The 20,000-nt window shown below is 46.9% G+C and overlaps 1 protein-coding gene across 1 annotated transcript in view; it reads left to right on the plus strand.

Annotated features, from left to right (window-relative positions):
* The window catches only part of efnb3b (ephrin-B3b), a 95,565-nt gene that overhangs the window by 32,930 nt on the left and 42,635 nt on the right, over positions 1-20,000 (plus strand). The window contains exon 2 of the mRNA XM_066681444.1: positions 13,611-13,906. Coding sequence (XP_066537541.1) covers positions 13,611-13,906 — 296 coding nt within the window. The remainder of the gene's footprint in view (positions 1-13,610; positions 13,907-20,000) is intronic.

Genomic DNA, 20,000 nt, shown 5'->3' on the forward strand with positions numbered 1-20,000 from the left:
TGTGGTGTGTTCTCCCTGTGTCTGCGTGGGTTTCCTCCGGGTGACTGTCTGTGAGGAGTGTGGTGTGTTCTCTCTGTGTCTGCGTGGGATTCCTCCGGGTGACTGTCTGTGAGGAGTGTGGTGTGTTCTCTCTGTGTCTGCGTGGGTTTCCTCCGGGTGACTGTCTGTGAGGAGTGTGGTGTGTTCTCCCTGTGTCTGCGTGGGTTTTCTCCCACAGTCCAAAAACACACGTTGGAAGGTGGATTGGCGACTCAAAAGTGTCCGTAGGTGTGAGCGTGTGTGTGTTGCCCTGTGAAGGACTGGCGCCCCCTCCAGGGTGTATTCCCGCCTTGCGCCCAATGATTCCAGGTAGGCTCTGAACCCACCGCGACCCTGAACTGGATAAGGGTTACAGATAATGAATGAATGAGTACATATGCAGGTCCTGTACAGTTCTGGGTATATGTGAAAAAAGACAGTAGGGGAAGCTTGACCTCTGTTGTGTAGTGGACACGTGTTCGCTTGAATGGTTTATTGCTGTAATGTTGCTCTGTGACATAAAGGCGTTTCTTGCATGACTCCGGAGACAATTACAACCTCGCACCTGGTGATTATTCTCCTATTAGTGAGCCCAGTTTAGATAGCTGAGTGGCAAGCGTGTTTATTAGTAGGACTGCAAGCTGCTGTTTGGCCTGTTTAGAATTCTCTTCAGTTGTTCTCGCGCAGACAGCTAGCTACATGTTTCTGTAATATGCCGCAGTAACTCGTAATGGCCCCGAAGCCATCTGGAGGCATGTGTATGGGTGTTTATGAGCCTGATGGATGCTCTCTGCCCTGCCAGAGCAGAAGGTCCTCAGTATGATTGTCAGGTGAGACTGCGGACAGTGGGGTGGTGGTCAGGGGCTGGTTTCGGACCTCCGCGGCCCCAGGCTGACTCTGGCCTCCGCTAACCTCTCTTAATCAGACCGTTAAGTTTGAGAGAGTGAGTTTAACCTGGTGCCAGCTCCCCCGAGAGGAACACACACACTGAAAGAGCTGAAAGAGACACATGTGCAAAGAACTACACACAAGGTAACACACACATACACACACACAGAGGCTAACGGTCAAACACCAGCTGAGCTGAAAGAGACACTTTAGCTTCTAAATGCACCTCACACCCCTGGAATCCACAAGGAGCTACACTGTGTGTGTGTGTGTGTGTGTGTGTTACAACAGGGCTCTCTCACTTTTGTCTGGAACGTTGATCCTCCGTCAACCTTCACCTCTCTAAATGGCTTCATGGCTTTAATTCACCACAGCGCAAATCAAACACACACACACACACACACACACACTCACCTTTATGACATATTGCCATATTTTGTCTCCACAAACTAATGTGAATATACACAAACGTGGTACGTAAACTGGGACAAGTCTCTCCACTTGTTTCTATAAAGAACGTAAAACCACAGCGTGATTTTGTTATTGCAGGTGATGAGTGTGTCTTCTAATGGTTAAGTTAATTAGGATGGATTTCAGAAGGGGCTGGAGCTAAAGCCCACAGTGTGGTTTCGGATGGTCCATGTTGGGGAGACAGGCCGGCTTGCCTGCCATGGTGTGTGCATCCTGTGTCGCCGTGGTTACAGCGTGAGTGATGTGGAGGAGATGTGACACCGTCGCTGCGGCAGTCTGGACCGCCTCTGGACCGAGGGGGGAGTGGGGGGGCAGTGCAGCAGCAGAGGCAAGGACACACTTACCTTCAGAGTCCCACAGCGACACACACACACACGCTCACACTCACAGCTTTTATCTCTACTCACCTTCCTTTTGCATATGCATATGTACACCACTCTTTTAAAATTCATTTATTCATTTTCTGCACGCTTTCTTTAGTCTGTCTTCAATCACGCCCTTCTCTTTTTTAGTCTTTATTCTCTTCTCTTTTTCCCCTCTCCGATTCCCTTGTTCTTTATTTCTCTCTCTCTCTCTCGCTCTCTCCCCCTCTCTCCTCCCTGTCTCTCTCTCTCTCTGTCTCCATATGGAAACTATTACTCCTGCCGTTCTTCTTACCACAAACATTCCAGCGGCACTTCCAGCTTTCTTTGACTTTATTTCAACCTTGTGTGCCTAGTATGACTACTCTCTCTCTCTCTCTCTCTCTCTCTCTCTCTCTCTCTCTTGTCTCTCTCTCTCTCTCTCTCTTTCTCTCTCTCTCTCTCTCTTTCTCTCTCTCTCTCTCTCTCTTGTCTCTCTCTCTCTCTCTCTCTTTCTCTCTCTCTCTCTCTCTCTCTTTCTCTCTCTCTCTCTCTCTTGTCTCTCTCTCTCTGTCTCTCTTTCTCTCTCTTTCTCTCTCTCTCTCTTTCTCTCTCTTGTTTCTCTCTCTCTCTCTGTCTCTCTTTCTCTCTCTTTCTCTCTCTCTCTCTCTCTCTCTCTTGTTTCTCTCTCTCTCTCTCTCTTTCTCTCTCTCTCTCTCCCTGTCTGCCTCTCTCTCTCTCTCTCTCTCTCTCTCTCTCTCTCTCTCTCTGTCCCTGTCTGCCTCTATCTCTCTCGTCCTCACTTTCTGTCAACATAACTCATTTTGTTTGCCACAATTTTCATAATTTATAAGTATGTCCACTGGAATCCTGTGATAATTTCCCATATGTGGAAGTAGACATCACGCATGTGAATTTCAATACGCATTAATGCCACATGTGTATGTATGAGGGAGTTTATGCCCCACGGCTATAATTGCAAAAGTAAAATGTATTCCATATGCAATTACTTCTAATTCTACATGAAGGGATTGTACATAGTCATTATGCTTTAAATTTGCAGCGTACAATGTTATTGTCTCAGTTGGCAGTGTATGTTTGTGTGTAAGAGATAGAGATAGAAGTGTCTCATTTCTCAATTCTCTCTGCCGGCTGATAAAGTGAGAGTTAATCAGGGGAGTTGTTCAGGTGGGGCTCAGAAGACAAGACTCTAATCTGCTTCAGCGGAGGAGGGAAAGCACATGAGAGAGAGAGAGAGAGATGGGCAAAAGAACTAGAGAAGGCAGGGATAATAAAAGCCACAGGTGTTTGATGTTTAATCTCATTTCTCTTGAGTAGAGGCCTGGAACTTGAACCTGTAACCCACTGGATGGTTGTGTGGCACGTTTATTTAACTCCTCTTCAGGTTCTCATCTTAACAATTTAAACTCCAGCATATTATTCATTCATTCATTCATTCATTATCTGTAACCCTTATCCAGTTCAGGGTCGCGGTGGGTCCTTCACAGGGCAACACATTCACTCACACACTCACACCTACGGACACTTTTGAGTCGCCAATCCACCTACCAACGTGTGTTTTTGGACAGTGGGAGGAAACCGGAGCACCCGGAGGAAACCCACGCAGACACAGGGAGAACACACCACACTCCTCACAGACAGTCACCCAGAGGACACCCACGCAGACACAGGGAGAACACACCACACTCCTCACAGACAGTCACCCGGAGGAAACCCACGCAGACACAGGGAGAACACACCACACTCCTCACGGACAGTCACCCGGAGGAAACCCATGCAGACACAGAGAGAACACACCACACTCCTCACGGACAGTCACCCGGAGGAAACCCACGCAGACACAGGGAGAACACACCACACTCCTCACAGACAGTCACCCGGAGCAGGACTCAAACCCACAACCTCCAAGCCCCTGGAGCTGTGTGACTGCGACACCTACCTGCTGCACCACCGTGCCACCCTACTCCAGCACATTATTAACACATAATACCTTTTAAGTCTCAGTAATAAATATAAATTCTTTAGTGCCGTCCATAAAACTAATGTGGGGTTTTTTCCTCTGTGTGTAAAACTGATGTGTGGACCACTCTGAGCTCATGGCGTAAGGAACAGTTAACCTTTGACAAACTTTAACAATTTAAAAATGTGTTATTTTAACAGTTGTGTAGCTTTTTCCAAACAATATTAGATTTAAATTTGTCTGATGCTTGAAATAAAACAAAAATGGAAGAACTAAGTAAGTAATTAAAGAACAGAATTCGTTGTAGTCTTTATTGGTCTCTAATGAATGGAAAAGCTATGGGAAATGCTGCTCCTGAATGTTCCGGCATCTGGGAAAACGCTGTAAGAGGAGCCATTAGGAAAGGAAAAATCTAGCCCTTTATTATTCCAAACTCACATCCTAAAGTTTATTGTTCTGTAACTACATGTACTTTAGTGGGAAACTGTTTGAGAATTCCTCAGTTATAAAATGTGTTGTAATGGTTTGGTCCCACTGGCGAGTCCTAGGGGTTTAAACAACTGTAGACAGAACGTCATGTTCTACAGTAGAATCAGAAGTCGTCCAGAATGGTTTAATTTAAACCCACGCAGACACAGGGAGAACACACCACACTCCTCACAGACAGTCACCCGGAGGAAACCCACACAGACACAGAGAGAACACACCACACTCCTCACAGACAGTCACCCGGAGGAAACCCACGCAGACACAGGGAGAACACACCACACTCCTCACAGACAGTCACCCGGAGGAAACCCATGCAGACACAGAGAGAACACACCACACTCCTCACAGACAGTCACCCGGAGGAAACCCACACAGACACAGAGAGAACACACCACACTCCTCACAGACAGTCACCCGGAGGAAACCCACGCAGACACAGGGAGAACACACCACACTCCTCACAGACAGTCACCCGGAGGAAACCCACGCAGACACAGGGAGAACACACCACACTCCTCACAGACAGTCACCCGGAGGAAACCCACGCAGACACAGGGAGAACACACCACACTCCTCACAGACAGTCACCCGGAGGAAACCCACACAGACACAGAGAGAACACACCACACTCCTCACAGACAGTCACCCGGAGGAAACCCACACAGACACAGAGAGAACATACCACACTCCTCACAGACAGTCACCCGGAGGAAACCCACACAGACACAGGGAGAACACACCACACTCCTCACAGACAGTCACCTGGAGCGGGAATCGAACCCACAACCTCCAGGCCCCTCCATAAGTAGAGACTTTCTGTGTTGCTAGAGTTGTATAACTGATGTTGTAGTGTTCTCAAGCTGCGGTTATTGCTTTAAAAAGGCAGCTTCTGAACTACCGAATGAAACTAACACATGAATGAAACTAACACATGAATGAAACTAACACATGTTGGCCCTTTGTTGTATGGTGTTAAAAGAAGAAGTGGAAATATCTCTCAAACCTCTGAGTGCCTAATGTTTCAGATGCCATTTCATAGGTCTTTAAATGACCATTAAATTAGTTAATCGTTTTAAAATAAGAGCCTAGCGCACAGCATTAATAATTAACACAAGAGATGTAAGGGTTAACTGAGATACTATCGACTTGTTTTTGTTCCTTTGCAGGGAATGTCATGATACTTCATTAATTTGCTTGAACCTCTTCTTGTCTCACACACACACACACACACACACACACACACGGTTTCTGAGGCCCACCCTCATGCACCTGTGCAGGCGAGTGTGTTTCTGGGCCCGGCTCGAGTTGCCTGTGAGGAATCTTTGAAATGCAAGAGCAAAGAATGAGAAAGAGAGCGAAAAAATGAGAGTGGGATGAAGGGAGGGGGGAAATGTAATGAAGGAAGGAGAGATAGAGAGAGGGATGAGGGTCAGCGGTGGAGGAGGGGAGGACATGGTGAAACTAACACTTGGTTCTTTTCTGGAGCTGTCAGGGTCAGGGAAGGGCGTCGGTCGAGTTTGACAAAATGATGTTTCTGCCCTCATAATAGAGCCGGGCACACACACACACACACACACACACACACTTCTCTGTCACCTCTGGCCCCTCCATCCCCCCAATCCATGTTTCAAAGTGTGGCCGAATGAATACCAGCATTGTTGCACTGAAAGAGAGGGAGAGAGAGTGAAGTGGGAGGGGGGGGGTGCTGGAGAGAGAGAGAGAGAGAGAGAGAGAGAGAGAGAAAGAGAGAGAGTGAAGAGGGAGGAGGGGGGGTGCTGGATGAAGAGAGAGAGAGAAAGAGAGAGAGAGAAGCATCTTTATGAAAAAGGGATTGGTTTGAAGACATGCATTATCCCGCATGTAATTATTGTAAACAGAACGATGGCTAAGTAATAATTTCACTTTAATCTCTGCTTTGAGGCCTGAGTGGCGGCTTTGTGTCTTCTATTAGATTTGCTGCGATTTTCAGAGTGGGAGAAAAAAAAAAACATATCCACACACAAACCCAGTGGGGTTTTATTATTACAGGCTTCTTCTGAAAGGCCTTATTTTTTTGGACACACACATCTTTAAGCCTGTGCCTCGGATGTTTCGCTTCGGTCTTCGGGCTCATGTGTCCCTTTGTATCTCCGATTGGACACGCGTGCGCTCACATCACAGCCGCTTTCACAGCGCTCTCTGGATGTTCTCTAATTATTTGCAGAGCGCTTGCTTAACCTTGAACAGGCTCATTAGAAATTGTTGCTTGACAGTTGTTCAGTCATTGGGGGCTAATGTGTTCCTGTGCTCGAAATTGCGGTAATTACACATTTGGGAGCTTTCTGCAAGTTTTCAAACTCCATGTTCGGAGCGGCTGAGTAGACCACATGGTGAAAGCCTGCGTGTGCACAATTGGTAGCAGTAATGCGATGATCTGATTCACTGCACCAGTGTCGGCACCAGTAATAACGTTATTGTTGACTAGACCAGGAGATGCAGAACACGCATTTACGTTGGACCTGGACCTACCGAGTATCACTGAACTGACGTATGTTGGCCTATGGTGTGTTGTTTATATCACAATGCTTTTAAATGTAGGTCTGTACGATATAATTCTGGTATTGATAAGAGCAAACACAAAACATGACATCACAATTCGACCTATTGGCTTTGTAAATATTAATATTTTTTAATTAAATTATAAATAGGGTGCGCTGAACTGACGACAGCACCCTGTAATGAACGTCAGTCAGTTATAGATGTTGTAAATAATGTATACTGAAATACTGAAAATGTGTTTAAAAATCATTCATTCATTATCTGTAACTACCTGGGATCATTGGGCGCAAGGCAAGAATACACCCTGGAGGGGGCGCCAGTCCTTCACAGGGCAACACACATTCGCTCACACACTCACACCTACAGACACTTTTTGAGTCGCCAATCCACCTACCAACGTGTGTTTTTGGACTGTGGGAGGAAACCAGAGCACCCGGAGGAAACCCACGCAGACACAGGGAGAACACACCACACTCCTCACAGACAGTCACCTGGAGGAAACCCACGCGGACACAGAGAGAACAGACCACACTCCTCACAGACAGTCACCCGGAGGAAACCCACGCAGACACAGAGAGAACACACCACACTCCTCACAGACAGTCACCCGGAGGAAACCCACGCAGACACAGAGAGAACACACCACACTCCTCACAGACAGTCACCCGGAGGAAACCCACGCAGACACAGAGAGAACACACCACACTCCTCACAGACAGTCACCCGGAGGAAACCCACGCAGACACAGAGAGAACACACCACACTCCTCACAGACAGTCACCCGGAGGAAACCCACGCAGACACAGAGAGAACACACCACACTCCTCACAGACAGTCACCCGGAGGAAACCCACGCAGACACAGAGAGAACACACCACACTCCTCACAGACAGTCACCCGGAGGAAACCCACGCAGACACAGAGAGAACACACCACACTCCTCACAGACAGTCCAGCCCTACGCTGACCCAGTCCAATTGCTGTATTGTTTCTTTCTCCAGATCAATATAAAACATTGTACATTTTCAATAATATAAATAAAAGACTGAGGAACACAAGGTTGGTGTATGATCATCTTAAAGGAACCTTACTCTGTGTTTCCATTAACCAGTTATTAGAATTCGAATGAGATAAAACTTTGAAAGACGGGCCAATTACAATGGCACAATGTTCAGTTTGAACATGTTTATAGTGCATTTAAAACAGACAGGACAGACAATAACTCAGATTGACCATTTATGATCAGCCATGAGATCCACTACTGTCTTATTACTTTACACCGATTCAGAAATCAGGAGAGAGAAGGCTGATCTGGTTCATTCCCAGTCTGTGTTCAGTGTCTTTGTAGTTGGGAGAGAGTGTGTGAAAGAGAAAATGTGTGCGAGTGAGAATGCATGTATCCATCTGGATGCAAACTAGTGGTGAGGGCACAGAAGGGAAGGTGAGAGAGAGCGAGAGAGAGAGGTAGGAGGGAGGTAGAGAGAGAGAGAGAGAGAGGGAGGTGTGAATGGGCTGATAAGGGAAGGAGTGTCAGTGGGAAGCTGCAGAGCTTTAGATCAGACTAGTGTGACCGTGTCAACAGCACTGCCTGAACTCGTCTGCTTCTCATCCTCGCTCTCTCTTTCCCTCTCTCTTTAGGCCTTTGTTGGTCTTTCCCTCTCCCACTTTCTATTCTTTCCCTGTTGCCTCTGTCTGTTCCTCAAGCGCTTAAATATCTGTTTCTCTCTCCTTTTCCCCACTCTCTCTCGAGGTCTGCTGTTATCTTAGTACTTCTTTAGTTACACATTGTGCTATTCTGTCCATTATCTCATACCTGTGTATAATGTTCACTTGTTTTTCTCTAAAACCTTTTAAAAGAGAGACTCCAGTGTTCTTTTCAGCTAATCTCTGCATCGACTACTGCATCTGGAGCTTATCGTCGATTACCAACCAACCATTTGGATGCATTTACCTTTAAAGAAAGTCATTTTTAATATAGATAGCTTTGGCTTATATTGTAAGTAGATTACAGATTGTTGTGTTAGTGGTGGGCGATATGAGCACAGATCATTATCACGATTATAATTAATGAACGATTATTTTGTTTTTGTATTTTTGACCCTTGTAGATCAGTGACGAGGCTTGTGCTCCAGTCCTAAAGCTGATATGTCGCTGGGAGCTTGTTCCTCTCTTGTTATTTGAGCACTGTTTATATTTAGTGAGTGATTGTGAAACCGTTTTTTTCTCAGTGTTTACTTCTTGATTTCTTTTTGTTCAGCGTCGTCTTAATTGTAGTAAAAAAAACATCACGTCCAAACAACAGATTGTCTTTGGTACGAGCTGCTCGAGTCGCTTGGTCAGCCTCGGCATTTAGGTTGCTTCCATGTGGCAGATAGGGGCACGTGACTACAGCTTGGTAGCGAGGTTTTAAAGGGATAGTACCGATTGATGATATAGGGCAGCACGGTGGTGCAGCAGGTAGGTGTCGCAGTCACACAGCTCCAGGGACCTGTATGTTGTGGGTTCGATTCCCGCTCTGTGTGACTGTCTGTGAGGAGTGTGGTATGTTCTCCCTGTGTCTGCGTGGGTTTCCTCCGGGTGACTGTCTGTGAAGAGTGTGGTGTGTTCTCCCTGTGTCTGCATGGGTTTCCTCCGGGTGACTGTCTGTGAGGAGTGTGGTGTGTTCTCCCTGTGTCTGTGTGGGTTTCCTCCGGGTGACTCTCTGTGAGGAGTGTGGTGTGTTCTCTCTGTGTCTGTGTGGGTTTCCTCCGGGTGACTGTCTGTGAGGAGTGTGGTGTGTTCTCCCTGTGTCTGTGTGGGTTTCCTCCGGGTGACTGTCTGTGAGGAGTGTGGTGTGTTCTCTCTGTGTCTGTGTGGGTTTCCTCCGGGTGACTGTCTGTGAGGAGTGTGGTGTGTTCTCCCTGTGTCTGCGTGGGTTTCCTCCGGGTGACTGTATGTGAGGAGTGTGGTGTGTTCTCCCTGTGTCTGTGTGGGTTTCCTCCGGGTGACTGTCTATGAGGAGTGTGGTGTGTTCTCCCTGTGTCTGCATGGGTTTCCTCCGGGTGACTGTCTGTGAGGAGTGTGGTGTGTTCTCCCTGTGTCTGCGTGGGTTTCCTCCGGGTGACTGTATGTGAGGAGTGTGGTGTGTTCTCCCTGTGTCTGTGTGGGTTTCCTCCGGGTGACTGTCTATGAGGAGTGTGGTGTGTTCTCTCTGTGCCTGCGTGAGTTTCCTCCGGGTGACTGTCTTTGAGGAGTGTGGTGTGTTCTCCCTGTGTCTGCGTGGGTTTCCTCCGGGTGCTCCGGTTTCCTCCAACAGTCCAAAACACACGTTGGTAGGTGATTTGGCGACTCAAGTGTCCGTGTGTTTGTGTGTGTGTGTGTGTTGCCCTGTGAAGGACTGGCGCCCCCTCCAGGGTGTATTCCCGCCTTGCGCCCAATGATTCCAGGTAGGCTCTGGACCCACCGTGACCCTGAACTGGATAAGGGTTACAGATAATGAATGAATGAATCAATATCATCGATATAGACAAGATTAAGTCGATTAGAAGTTCTGAATGTCTATTTTGATTAATTTTCCCAAACTACACTGAGCCCTATATTCTGTTTATTTACTGAACACACTAAAAAGATCCTCTATTACTATCTCATGTTATTTCATAATATTCAACTGCATTAAAACACACATTTAACTGCGACTGGCACAATATTATTAATCACCATTTTTTAAAATTATATTCATTTTCTGATGTCTTTTAAATACACCAGCTTCTTGTCACAAAACCACAGCGTGACCAATTGAAATACTCCAAAAATGCGCAACTGGTGCACACATTCACCCCCGTCAGACATCCCTCTGGAGCATATCGCTCCCCTTTTTACTCTTCCCGGTTCCTCTCTTTCTATCTCTACATCACTCTCTCCCATGTTCCTCTTTCACAGGGTTTCTCTCTTTCACCCCCTTGGCCTCCTTTCTGCCTCTGTCTTTACCTAGTGTAGTCTACAGAGGCAGGATGTTTGCTTATCCATTCTCCAGCACAAGTAGACTGTGACAGGGCCTCCCTCGGTCAGATAACTTGCAAAAATACACCTAACAGGAAATACTACCATGTGTGAGAGGTGTTAAGGGGTATGTGCTCGTTGTGTTTGTATGCGGGTCTCTCTACGTGCAAATCTTTGGTGCACCTGCACCAACAGAATGTTTTTCTTTTTTCTTTCTTTCCTTCTTTGTGTTGGGTGGTAGCACACTCAGGAAAACCTGTTGATTCATGTTTGTTCTTGGGCAAATTTCCATAACTGTGTGTGCGATATGTGTGTTTTGGGGGCAGAGGTGAAGATAGGAAGCCTAACTGTAGACTGTGTTAAGAGTGTATTGTTAGCTACAAATGCAGACAGATAATCTCTGACCAGATTCAGCGGTGCAGGAAACTGGCTTCCTTAAACACACACACACCTGGAGGTTGTGGGTTCGATTCCCGCTCCGGGTGACTGTCTGTGAGGAGTGTGGTGTGTTCTCCCTGTGTCTGCGTGGGTTTCCTCCTGGTGACTGTCTGTGAGGAGTGTGGTGTGTTCTCGCTGTGTCCGCGTGGGTTTCCTCCGGGTGACTGTCTGTGAGGAGTGTGGTGTGTTCTCTCTGTGTCCGCGTGGGTTTCCTCCGGGTGACTGTCTGTGAGGAGTGTGGTGTGTTCTCCCTGTGTCTGCGTGGGTTTCCTCCGGGTAACTGTCTGTGAGGAGTGTGGTGTGTTCTCTCTGTGTCCGCGTGGGTTTCCTCCGGGTGTTCTGGTTTCCTCCCACAGTCCAAAAACACACGTTGGTAGGTGAATTGGTGACTCAAAAGTGTCCGTAGGTGTGAGTGTGTGAGTGAATGTGTGTGTGTGTTGCCCTGTGAAGGACTGGCGCCCCCTCCAGGGTGTATTCCCGCCTTGTGCCCCATGATTCCAGGTAGACTCTGGACCCACCGCGACCCTGAACTGGATAAGGGTTACAGATAAAGAATTTATAAAAAGGAAAAGTAAACAAATAATATGTAAAATACACTGAATCATGTTTAAATCATCTACACAAACTCACACTGATTTTTGAATACAATATTATCCCCAAGAAACAGAACAAAACTTGTGATAAATGCAGAGATTAATGCATTTTTCTCACCTGATATTTTCAAACCACTTAACTTTGTTCAGTATAATAACAGATGTCATTTTTAATACTACGCCAAATTTACCATACAATGACGTATATGTTACACCTAATACATCCAGTCCAGCCTCTTATCTAAGCATTGAAGTGTGATATTACTTCAGGGGGAGATGCCAGAGTCTTACAATATCTTCAGGTTCCTCTGGAGTTTCATTGCCTTCTCAAGCCATTCAGGTGCTAACGCAGAAGCTACTCCAGAACAGGCGCGACAGCTTCAATTTGTTTCAGTGTAAATTCCTTCTAAAGGGTTTAACAGTGAGATAGAAGAAATGACCCCACTTTCACCTCAGATCAGTTCCTTTCTCCAATCAGTAGCTGGGAGGGTTCTCATGAACTGCTCCCAGAGCAGTGTGAGCAGTGTGAACAGCACGGCTACTGCCAACAGCCTGTAAGAAGTGTTGAAATGATAATTAGGCCTCGGAGCTTTGAGCGGTTTAGTCATTAGTCTGCATGAAGGGAATCATGCGTTCTTCATGCATGTGTGTTTGGAAACATTTAGAGTTATTTAGAGACAGAGGAATCAGCAGAGAATACAGTGTTTTTTAAAAAGAAGACCTTGTGTGCAGGGAGAACACACCACACTCCTCACAGACAGTCACCTGGAGGAAACCCACACAGACACAGAGAGAACACACCACACTCCTCACAGACAGTCACCTGGAGGAAACCCACACAGACACAGAGAGAACACACCACACTCCTCACAGACAGTCACCTGGAGGAAACCCACACAGACACAGGGAGAACACACCACACTCCTCACAGACAGTCACCCGGAGGAAACCCACGCAGACACAGGGAGAACACACCACACTCCTCACAGACAGTCACCTGGAGGAAACCCACGCAGACACAGAGAGAACACACCACACTCCTCACAGACAGTCACCCGGAGGAAACCCACGCAGACACAGAGAGAACACACCACACTCCTCACAGACAGTCACCCGGAGGAAACCCACGCAGACACAGGGAGAACACACCACACTCCTCACAGACAGTCACCCGGAGGAAACCCACGCAGACACAGGGAGAACACACCACACTCCTCACAGACAGTCACCCGGAGAAAACCCACGCAGACACAGCGAGAACACACCACACTCTTCACAGACAGTCACCCGGAGGAAACCCACGCAGACACAGGGAGAACACACCACACTCTTCACAGACAGTCACCCGGAGGAAACCCATGCTGACACAGGGAGAACACACCACACTCCTCACAGACAGTCACCCGGAGGAAACCCACGCAGACACTGTTCCCTAAAAAACAGTTGAATAGGGAAATAAAAAAGTAGATGACGGATGAATAATGGAATGAAGCGACTGCACTCCTCGGTGTCCATTTTGTTGCTTTTGTTCCACTGTTAAATGTCACGGTTTTCCTAAAGCATCTTCCATAGGGCATTCTGGGAAGGTATATGTGTGCGTCCTACACTTCACTGGCCCACACTTACGCTTCAGCTCTAGTTTTTAGTGCATTTGGTTTTGTGAGAATCTGCCAGCTCAACTGACCACAAGAGAATGCGACCATTTTAGAGCATTGCCGTAGCACAGTCTCGCAAACACGGGTATCCACACGCACCATATCTAAACCCTCTCTGACTCTGTGAAGGTGTTACCGTTTCTGCTGTTTGTATCTATCAGCTAAAGCAACCTTTAATGTATGTTTCTCTCTGTTGTTTTCTTCCTCTCTCCCTTCTCAGGTTTAGCGATGATAGGGGCTATGTCCTGTACCCCCAGATCGGGGATCGTCTGGACCTCATCTGCCCAGCGTCTGACCCCCCTGGACCTCGAGCTCCAGAGGAGTACGAGTACTACAAGCTGTACCTGGTGACGTCTCGGGAACAGGCGGACAGATGCGAGGTGACCAGCGCTCCCAACCTGCTCCTGACCTGTGACAAACCCACCAGTGACATGCGCTTCACCATCAAGTTCCAGGAGTACTCACCCAACCTCTGGGGACACGAGTTCAAAACCATGCAGGACTACTATATTATTGGTGAGTGGGAATTCACAGCCAATCTTTTAACGATTCAGTGCCTTAACAAGTGTCTACTCGTCAAAGTAGTGAAAATACTGCTAGACAGTTCAATTTAACCCCAAAAATAAACACAACGTTCTCTGGATATTACAATAATCCAGGGTCTGAACCTTGAGTCCAATTTCCAGGGTAGGGTTTTTGAATTATTTGTAGTTGATTGAGGCACGGTGGCCAAGTGGCAAGGCGTCGGTCTCGTAAACCGAAGATCGTGGGTTCCCATCCGTGCCTTTCCTTTGAGCCCTGTGAAGGACTGGCGCCCCCTCCAGGGTGTGTTCCCGCCTTGCGCCCAATGATTCCAGGTAGGCTCTGGACCCACCGCGACCCTGAACTGGATAAGGGTTACAGATAATGATTGTAGTTGATTGAACTGTTGATGTAACTGATTGGAAATCAGTAATAATGATATCCATGTCTAGAAACTGACTCATGGTTTGGTTTCACGAATCCTCTAATCCATAATAGTCGTTTCTAATCTAATGTGGAATCAGAGCAGTTGAATCACATTGCTGCATTCCTTTTCATTAAAGTGTTTATGAATGTTTAATCAGAGTGTAAAGGTGCCTTTCTCTGCCAGATCATTGTTTTTGTCAGACTCTGAGACTATGACAGCTGTAATGTTTTGGGTTCTAGGTTTTAGGTGCGATGTTCCTTACCCCACCCCCCCTCCTCCGATTCAAACCTGGCTTTAGCTGACTGTGAGTTTTATCAGAGAAGACCATCCAGTTAAAGGTCATGTTTCTGCGGGTTGTTTTTAAAACAATGTGAAGCCAGAAGGAGCGAAGGCGGGCCAATGCAAACATGCTGCTTGTCAACTCCCCACACTTAAAACTCTATTTCTAACTCGTACAGAGTACATTATGTTCATCTGCAGTTTCCCCCACGTGTTCAAAACCATCAAACTTAATTCAGATCAATGGTCTGGATGTTATTGTAGCATCTTTTCTCACACATAGGAATGAGAGAGAGAGAGAGAGAGAGAGAGAGAGAGAGAGAGAGAGAGAAAGTGAGAGACATAGACAGACAGAGAGGGAGAGAGAGAGACACACAGACAGAGAGAGAGAGAGAGAGAAAGTGAGAGACAGACAGACAGAGAGGGAGAGAGAGAGAGAGAGAAAGTGAGAGACAGACAGAGAGAGAGAGAGACAGAGAGAGGGAGACAGGCAGACAGAGAGGGAGAGAGACACAGACAGAGAGGGAGAGAGAGAGAGAGACAGACAGACAGAGAGGGAGACACAGACAGAGAAAGAGAGAGAGAGAGACAGACAGACAGACAGAGAAAGAGAGAGAGAGAGAGAGAGAAACAGACAGAGAGAGACATAGACAGAGAGAGAGAGAGACCAACAGACAGGCAGACAGAGATAGAGAGAGATATACAGAGAGAGAAAGAGAGAGAGAGAAACCAGTGTACAGCTGGGAGTGAGTAAGAGGGGAGGGGGGAACTGGTTAGACAGAGAAAGAAAGTATATTATTTGAAAGAGTGGGGGCAGGTCGTCTCCTGTTATCCACCCGCATATTGTGACATGTGACCAAGTGTGGTACAGTTCATTTTGTTCCTGTAATTTTACACCTTTCATAACAAAGACGTCTGCTCCGTGCCGTGTAGGGATTTCTAATACAGATTTATATACGCTTGCTTATGCAGTTTTAACAAGGACACAGTGTATCAATGCACCATTGATGTGATGCACTTCCTCGTAGAGTAGTGCTTTTTTTCTGTTCTTTTCTTTTCCCCCTGAGAGGAACGATACATAGATTACTTTGAGGCATGTCAAACAACGTAGAGCTGTTAAGATTAATCTCTTATAAACTCACCCATCTGGTTTCTGACCTTTGATCACAGAGAGAAACAGTAGCAGCAACCATCTTCAAACAAGAGTTTTCCTTTCTAGGGAATATTGACTTGGACTCTCTGAAATATTGCCACATAAGGATAAAGAGCTCAGTGCAGTTTGAGACAAGTGTGTAATGAGATTGGCCTGGAGTTTACGTGGTTGTTCGTTTGGGAGAAGCTTCCACCATTGGTTAGCGTTGGTTAGCATTAGTTAGCATTAGCCTCATACCTCCTGTGCAAAAACAAACAAGCACACTTCCAAACACCTGACTAAAAAATAAATAAAAATAAATACTTAAATAAATACGCTGTAATTAAGGTAATAGAAATTTGCGTGGAACCGATTTCTCACTGAATTGCCACTGAACTGTGAATGATAACAACCAGGGGTTGGATTTCGATGATAAGACTATGGCTTAAATGCTTGTTTGTGTAAGAGGTTGTGTTTTAATATTTCTACACTTATTTTATTTGTGCAAGAAGCGGGGTCACTGGCACTAAAACACACACACACACACACACACACACACACACACACACAAGACCACTCCACACCAGACCTTTATCATTGGTCCAACAGACTCGACAAATCGATTGACAGGATGAGCAGATCGATGAGGTCTAAAACGCAAGGTCAGACGCACACACACCCACACACACACTTTGAAAGATAGAGAGACAGACAGAGAGAGATTGTTTTGCACAGAAAGTGTATATTCTCATTCTCCTGCTAAGTAAACAGTAACAAATTAAAGCCCCCAGGTCCATTATACAGGTGTCTACAATTTCCTTAGAAACAAGAAACAAGTCCAGGAGGTCTAATATCAGACCCATAGCACCTCGAGTCTGTGTCTGTGCTTTCCTCCACTCGCCATATGCTAATGTCCCTGTAGAATGCTGTCTCTCTCAATTTTCTGACTTCTCAACTATTCTGTGAACAGGTGTTGTTCTTAAAAAGGATGTATCTCCTGTACTTTTCACAGCAGTTTCACACTGGCTCTGACTGAACGCTAACTCAACTGTAGTGCTGCAATCACAGGGATATTAACCGGGGACCTGGAGGTTGTGGGTTCGATTCCCGCTCCGGGTGACTGTCTGTGAGGAGTTGGTGTGTTCTCCCTGTGTCTGCGTGGGTTTCCACCGGGTGACTGTCTGTAAGGAGTGTGGTGTGTTCTCTCTGTGTCTGCATGGGTTTCCTCCGGGTGACTGTCTGTGAGGAGTGTGGTGTGTTCTCTCTGTGTCTGCATGGGTTTCCTCCGGGTGACTGTCTGTGAGGAGTGTGGTGTGTTCTCCCTGTGTCTGTGTGGGTTTCCTCCGGGTGACTGTCTGTGAGGAGTGTGGTGTGTTCTCCCTGTGTCTGCGTGGGTTTCCTCCGGGTGACTGTCTGTGAGGAGTGTGGTGTGTTCTCCCTGTGTCTGCGTGGGTTTCCTCCGGGTGACTTTCTGTAAGGAGTGTGGTGTGTTCTCTCTGTGTCTGCGTGGGTTTCCTCCGGGTGACTGTCTGTGAGGAGTGTGGTGTGTTCTCTCTGTGTCTGTGTGGGTTTTCTCCGGGTGACTTTCTGTAAGGAGTGTGGTGTGTTCTCTCTGTGTCTGCGTGGGTTTCCTCCGGGTGACTGTCTGTGAGGAGTGTGGTGTGTTCTCTCTCTGTCTGCGTGGGTTTCCTCCGGGTGACTGTCTGTGAGGGGTGTGGTGTGTTCTCTCTGTGTCTGCGTGGGTTTCCTCCGGGTGACTGTCTGTGAGGAGTGTGGTGTGTTCTCTCTGTGTCTGTGTGGGTTTCCTCCGGGTGACTTTCTGTAAGGAGTGTGGTGTGTTCTCTCTGTGTCTGCGTGGGTTTCCTCCGGGTGACTGTCTGTAAGGAGTGTGGTGTGTTCTCTCTGTGTCCGCGTGGGTTTCCTCCGGGTGACTGTCTGTGAGGAGTGTGGTGTGTTCTCCCTGTGTCTGCGTGGGTTTCCTCCGGGTGCTCCGGTTTCCTCCCACAGTCCAAAAACACACGTTGGTAGGTGGATTGGCGACTCAAAAGTGTCCGTGGAACACTAGGACACTAGGACACTGGACCCACCGCAACCCTGAACTGGATAAGGGTTACAGATAATGAATGAATGAATGAATTATCTGTCTGGAAAGGAAATTTCTAAAATGAACTCAAACTTTTATTTTGACATGTTTTGACCTCACATCCCTCTAGATTGATTTCTTCAAACAAGTCACAAGTCTTCCAGTGTAAAGAGACAATATGGTTTAATTAACAGGGCCATAAACACAAACGCCACGATATACATCAATAACATAAAAAAATGCAGTCCTTTAATTATACATCTACTGCTATGTTTAAGATTACTGGCCAACATCACTGCATTTCACACAACTTCAGAAGCTGCTGGAGAGAGATTTCTTATATTCTCCAACTCTGTAGTTAATGCTGATTTATTAAAGGCATTACTACTTTACCACTCAAAGCTCGGTTGGGTTTTTTCCCCTACATTTCTCTGTCATCTTGTGACACGGAGTGAATTAAACTATAACAGTGGTGTAGTTTGGGATGATTTAGAAGAATTCAGTGCTTCTTACAGTTAGTAATTGGCTGTCAAATATATTGGATATTGACTTTAAAGCAAAGTCAAGAAAGTAAGAGAGGGAATTGTACACTCACCCGCCGTTTTATTGGAAATAGTTCGTTCATTATTTGTCTTACGACAGGTTCCTCTGGTGTAAGTGGCTTGGACACAGCTGTAACCCCGCTGTCTCGGGCTGGGATTGACTTAGTGTGAGTAGCGTCAAATGTGTCAGGAAACAGATAAATAGAGAGAAAGAGAGAGAGAGAGAGAGCGAGAGAGAGAGGTGGGAGAAATGAGAAATACTACGATTTGGATCATACAGAAGGGGATTTTAGGGGTCACTGAATATGTAATTCGCTTGAAGTGTGTGTGTGGTGTGATTGTGGCGTGCATGTGTGTGAGCAGTCTTTATCGTGACCATAAGGAATTCTATTTTAGATTAGAATGCATGCTTCATTGCCTATATGTAATGATGGCATGGTATGTTAATGCATGAGAGAGAGAGAGAGAGAGAGAGAGAGAGAGAGAGAGACAGAGAAGGAGAGAGAGAGAGAGAGAGAGAGAGAGAGAGAGACAGAGAAGGAGAGAGAGAGAGAGACAGAGAAGGAGAGAGAGAGAGAGAGAGAGAGAGAGAGAGAGAGAGAGAGAGAGAGACAGAGAAGGGGAGAGAGAGACGGACAGAGAGAGAGAGACAAAGAAGGAGACAGAGAGAGAGAGAGACAGAGAAGGGGAGAGAGAGGGAGAGAGAGAGAGAGGACAGAGAGACAGAAAGAGAGAGGGAGAGAGAGAGGACAGAGATGGAGAGAGAGGAGAGAGAGAGAGGGGAGGGGGAGAGAGAGAGGAGAGAGAGAGAGAGAGGACAGAGAGACAGAAAGAGAGAGGGAGAGAGAGAGGACAGAGATGGAGAGAGAGGAGAGAGAGAGAGGGGAGGGGGAGAGAGAGAGGAGAGAGAGGGAGAGAGAGGACAGAGAGACGGAGAGAGAGAGAGAGAGAGAGGAGAGAGAGAGAGAGGACAGAGAGCAAAAGGGAAGAAGAGAGAGAGAGAGAGGGGGGGGGAGAGAGAGAGAGAGAGAGGGAGAGAGAGGACAGAGAGACGGAGAGAGAGAGAAAGGGAGAGAGAGAGAGACAGAGAGGAGAGAGAGAGAGAGGACAGAGAGCAAAAGGGAAGAAGAGAGAGAGAGAGAGAGAGAGGGGGGGGGGGGAGAGAGAGAGGACAGAGAGACAGAGAAAGGGAGAGAGGGAGAGAGAGGACAGAGAGACGGAGAGAGAGAGAAAGGGAGAGAGAGGACAGAGAGAGAGAGAGAGAAAGGGAGAGAGAGGACAGAGAGACGGAGAGAGAGGGAAAGGGAGAGAGAGAGAGAAAGAGAGAGAGAGAGAGAGAGGACAGAGAGAGAGAGAAAGGGAGAGAGAGAGAGAAAGAGAGAGAGAGAGAGAGGTGTGTGTGTGTGTGTAAAATCTGAAATCTTGTAAGCGTGTGTATGCTGTAGACCTCTGCCTTAGGGAAAATTGCTTTTATTCAACCTGCCTAAGCATGTGTTAATTTATTCAGTGTGCCTTAAATGAGGTGGAACAGGGATGTTAGTTGTGTGTGTGTGTGTGTGTGTGTGTGTTGTGAGGGTGAGACAGAGTATCCTTTCAGGTTCTAGTAAATGTATCAGTGTTTGTAG

This window comes from Hoplias malabaricus, chromosome 9 (assembly GCF_029633855.1).
Source record: "Hoplias malabaricus isolate fHopMal1 chromosome 9, fHopMal1.hap1, whole genome shotgun sequence".
NCBI lineage: Eukaryota > Metazoa > Chordata > Actinopteri > Characiformes > Erythrinidae > Hoplias > Hoplias malabaricus.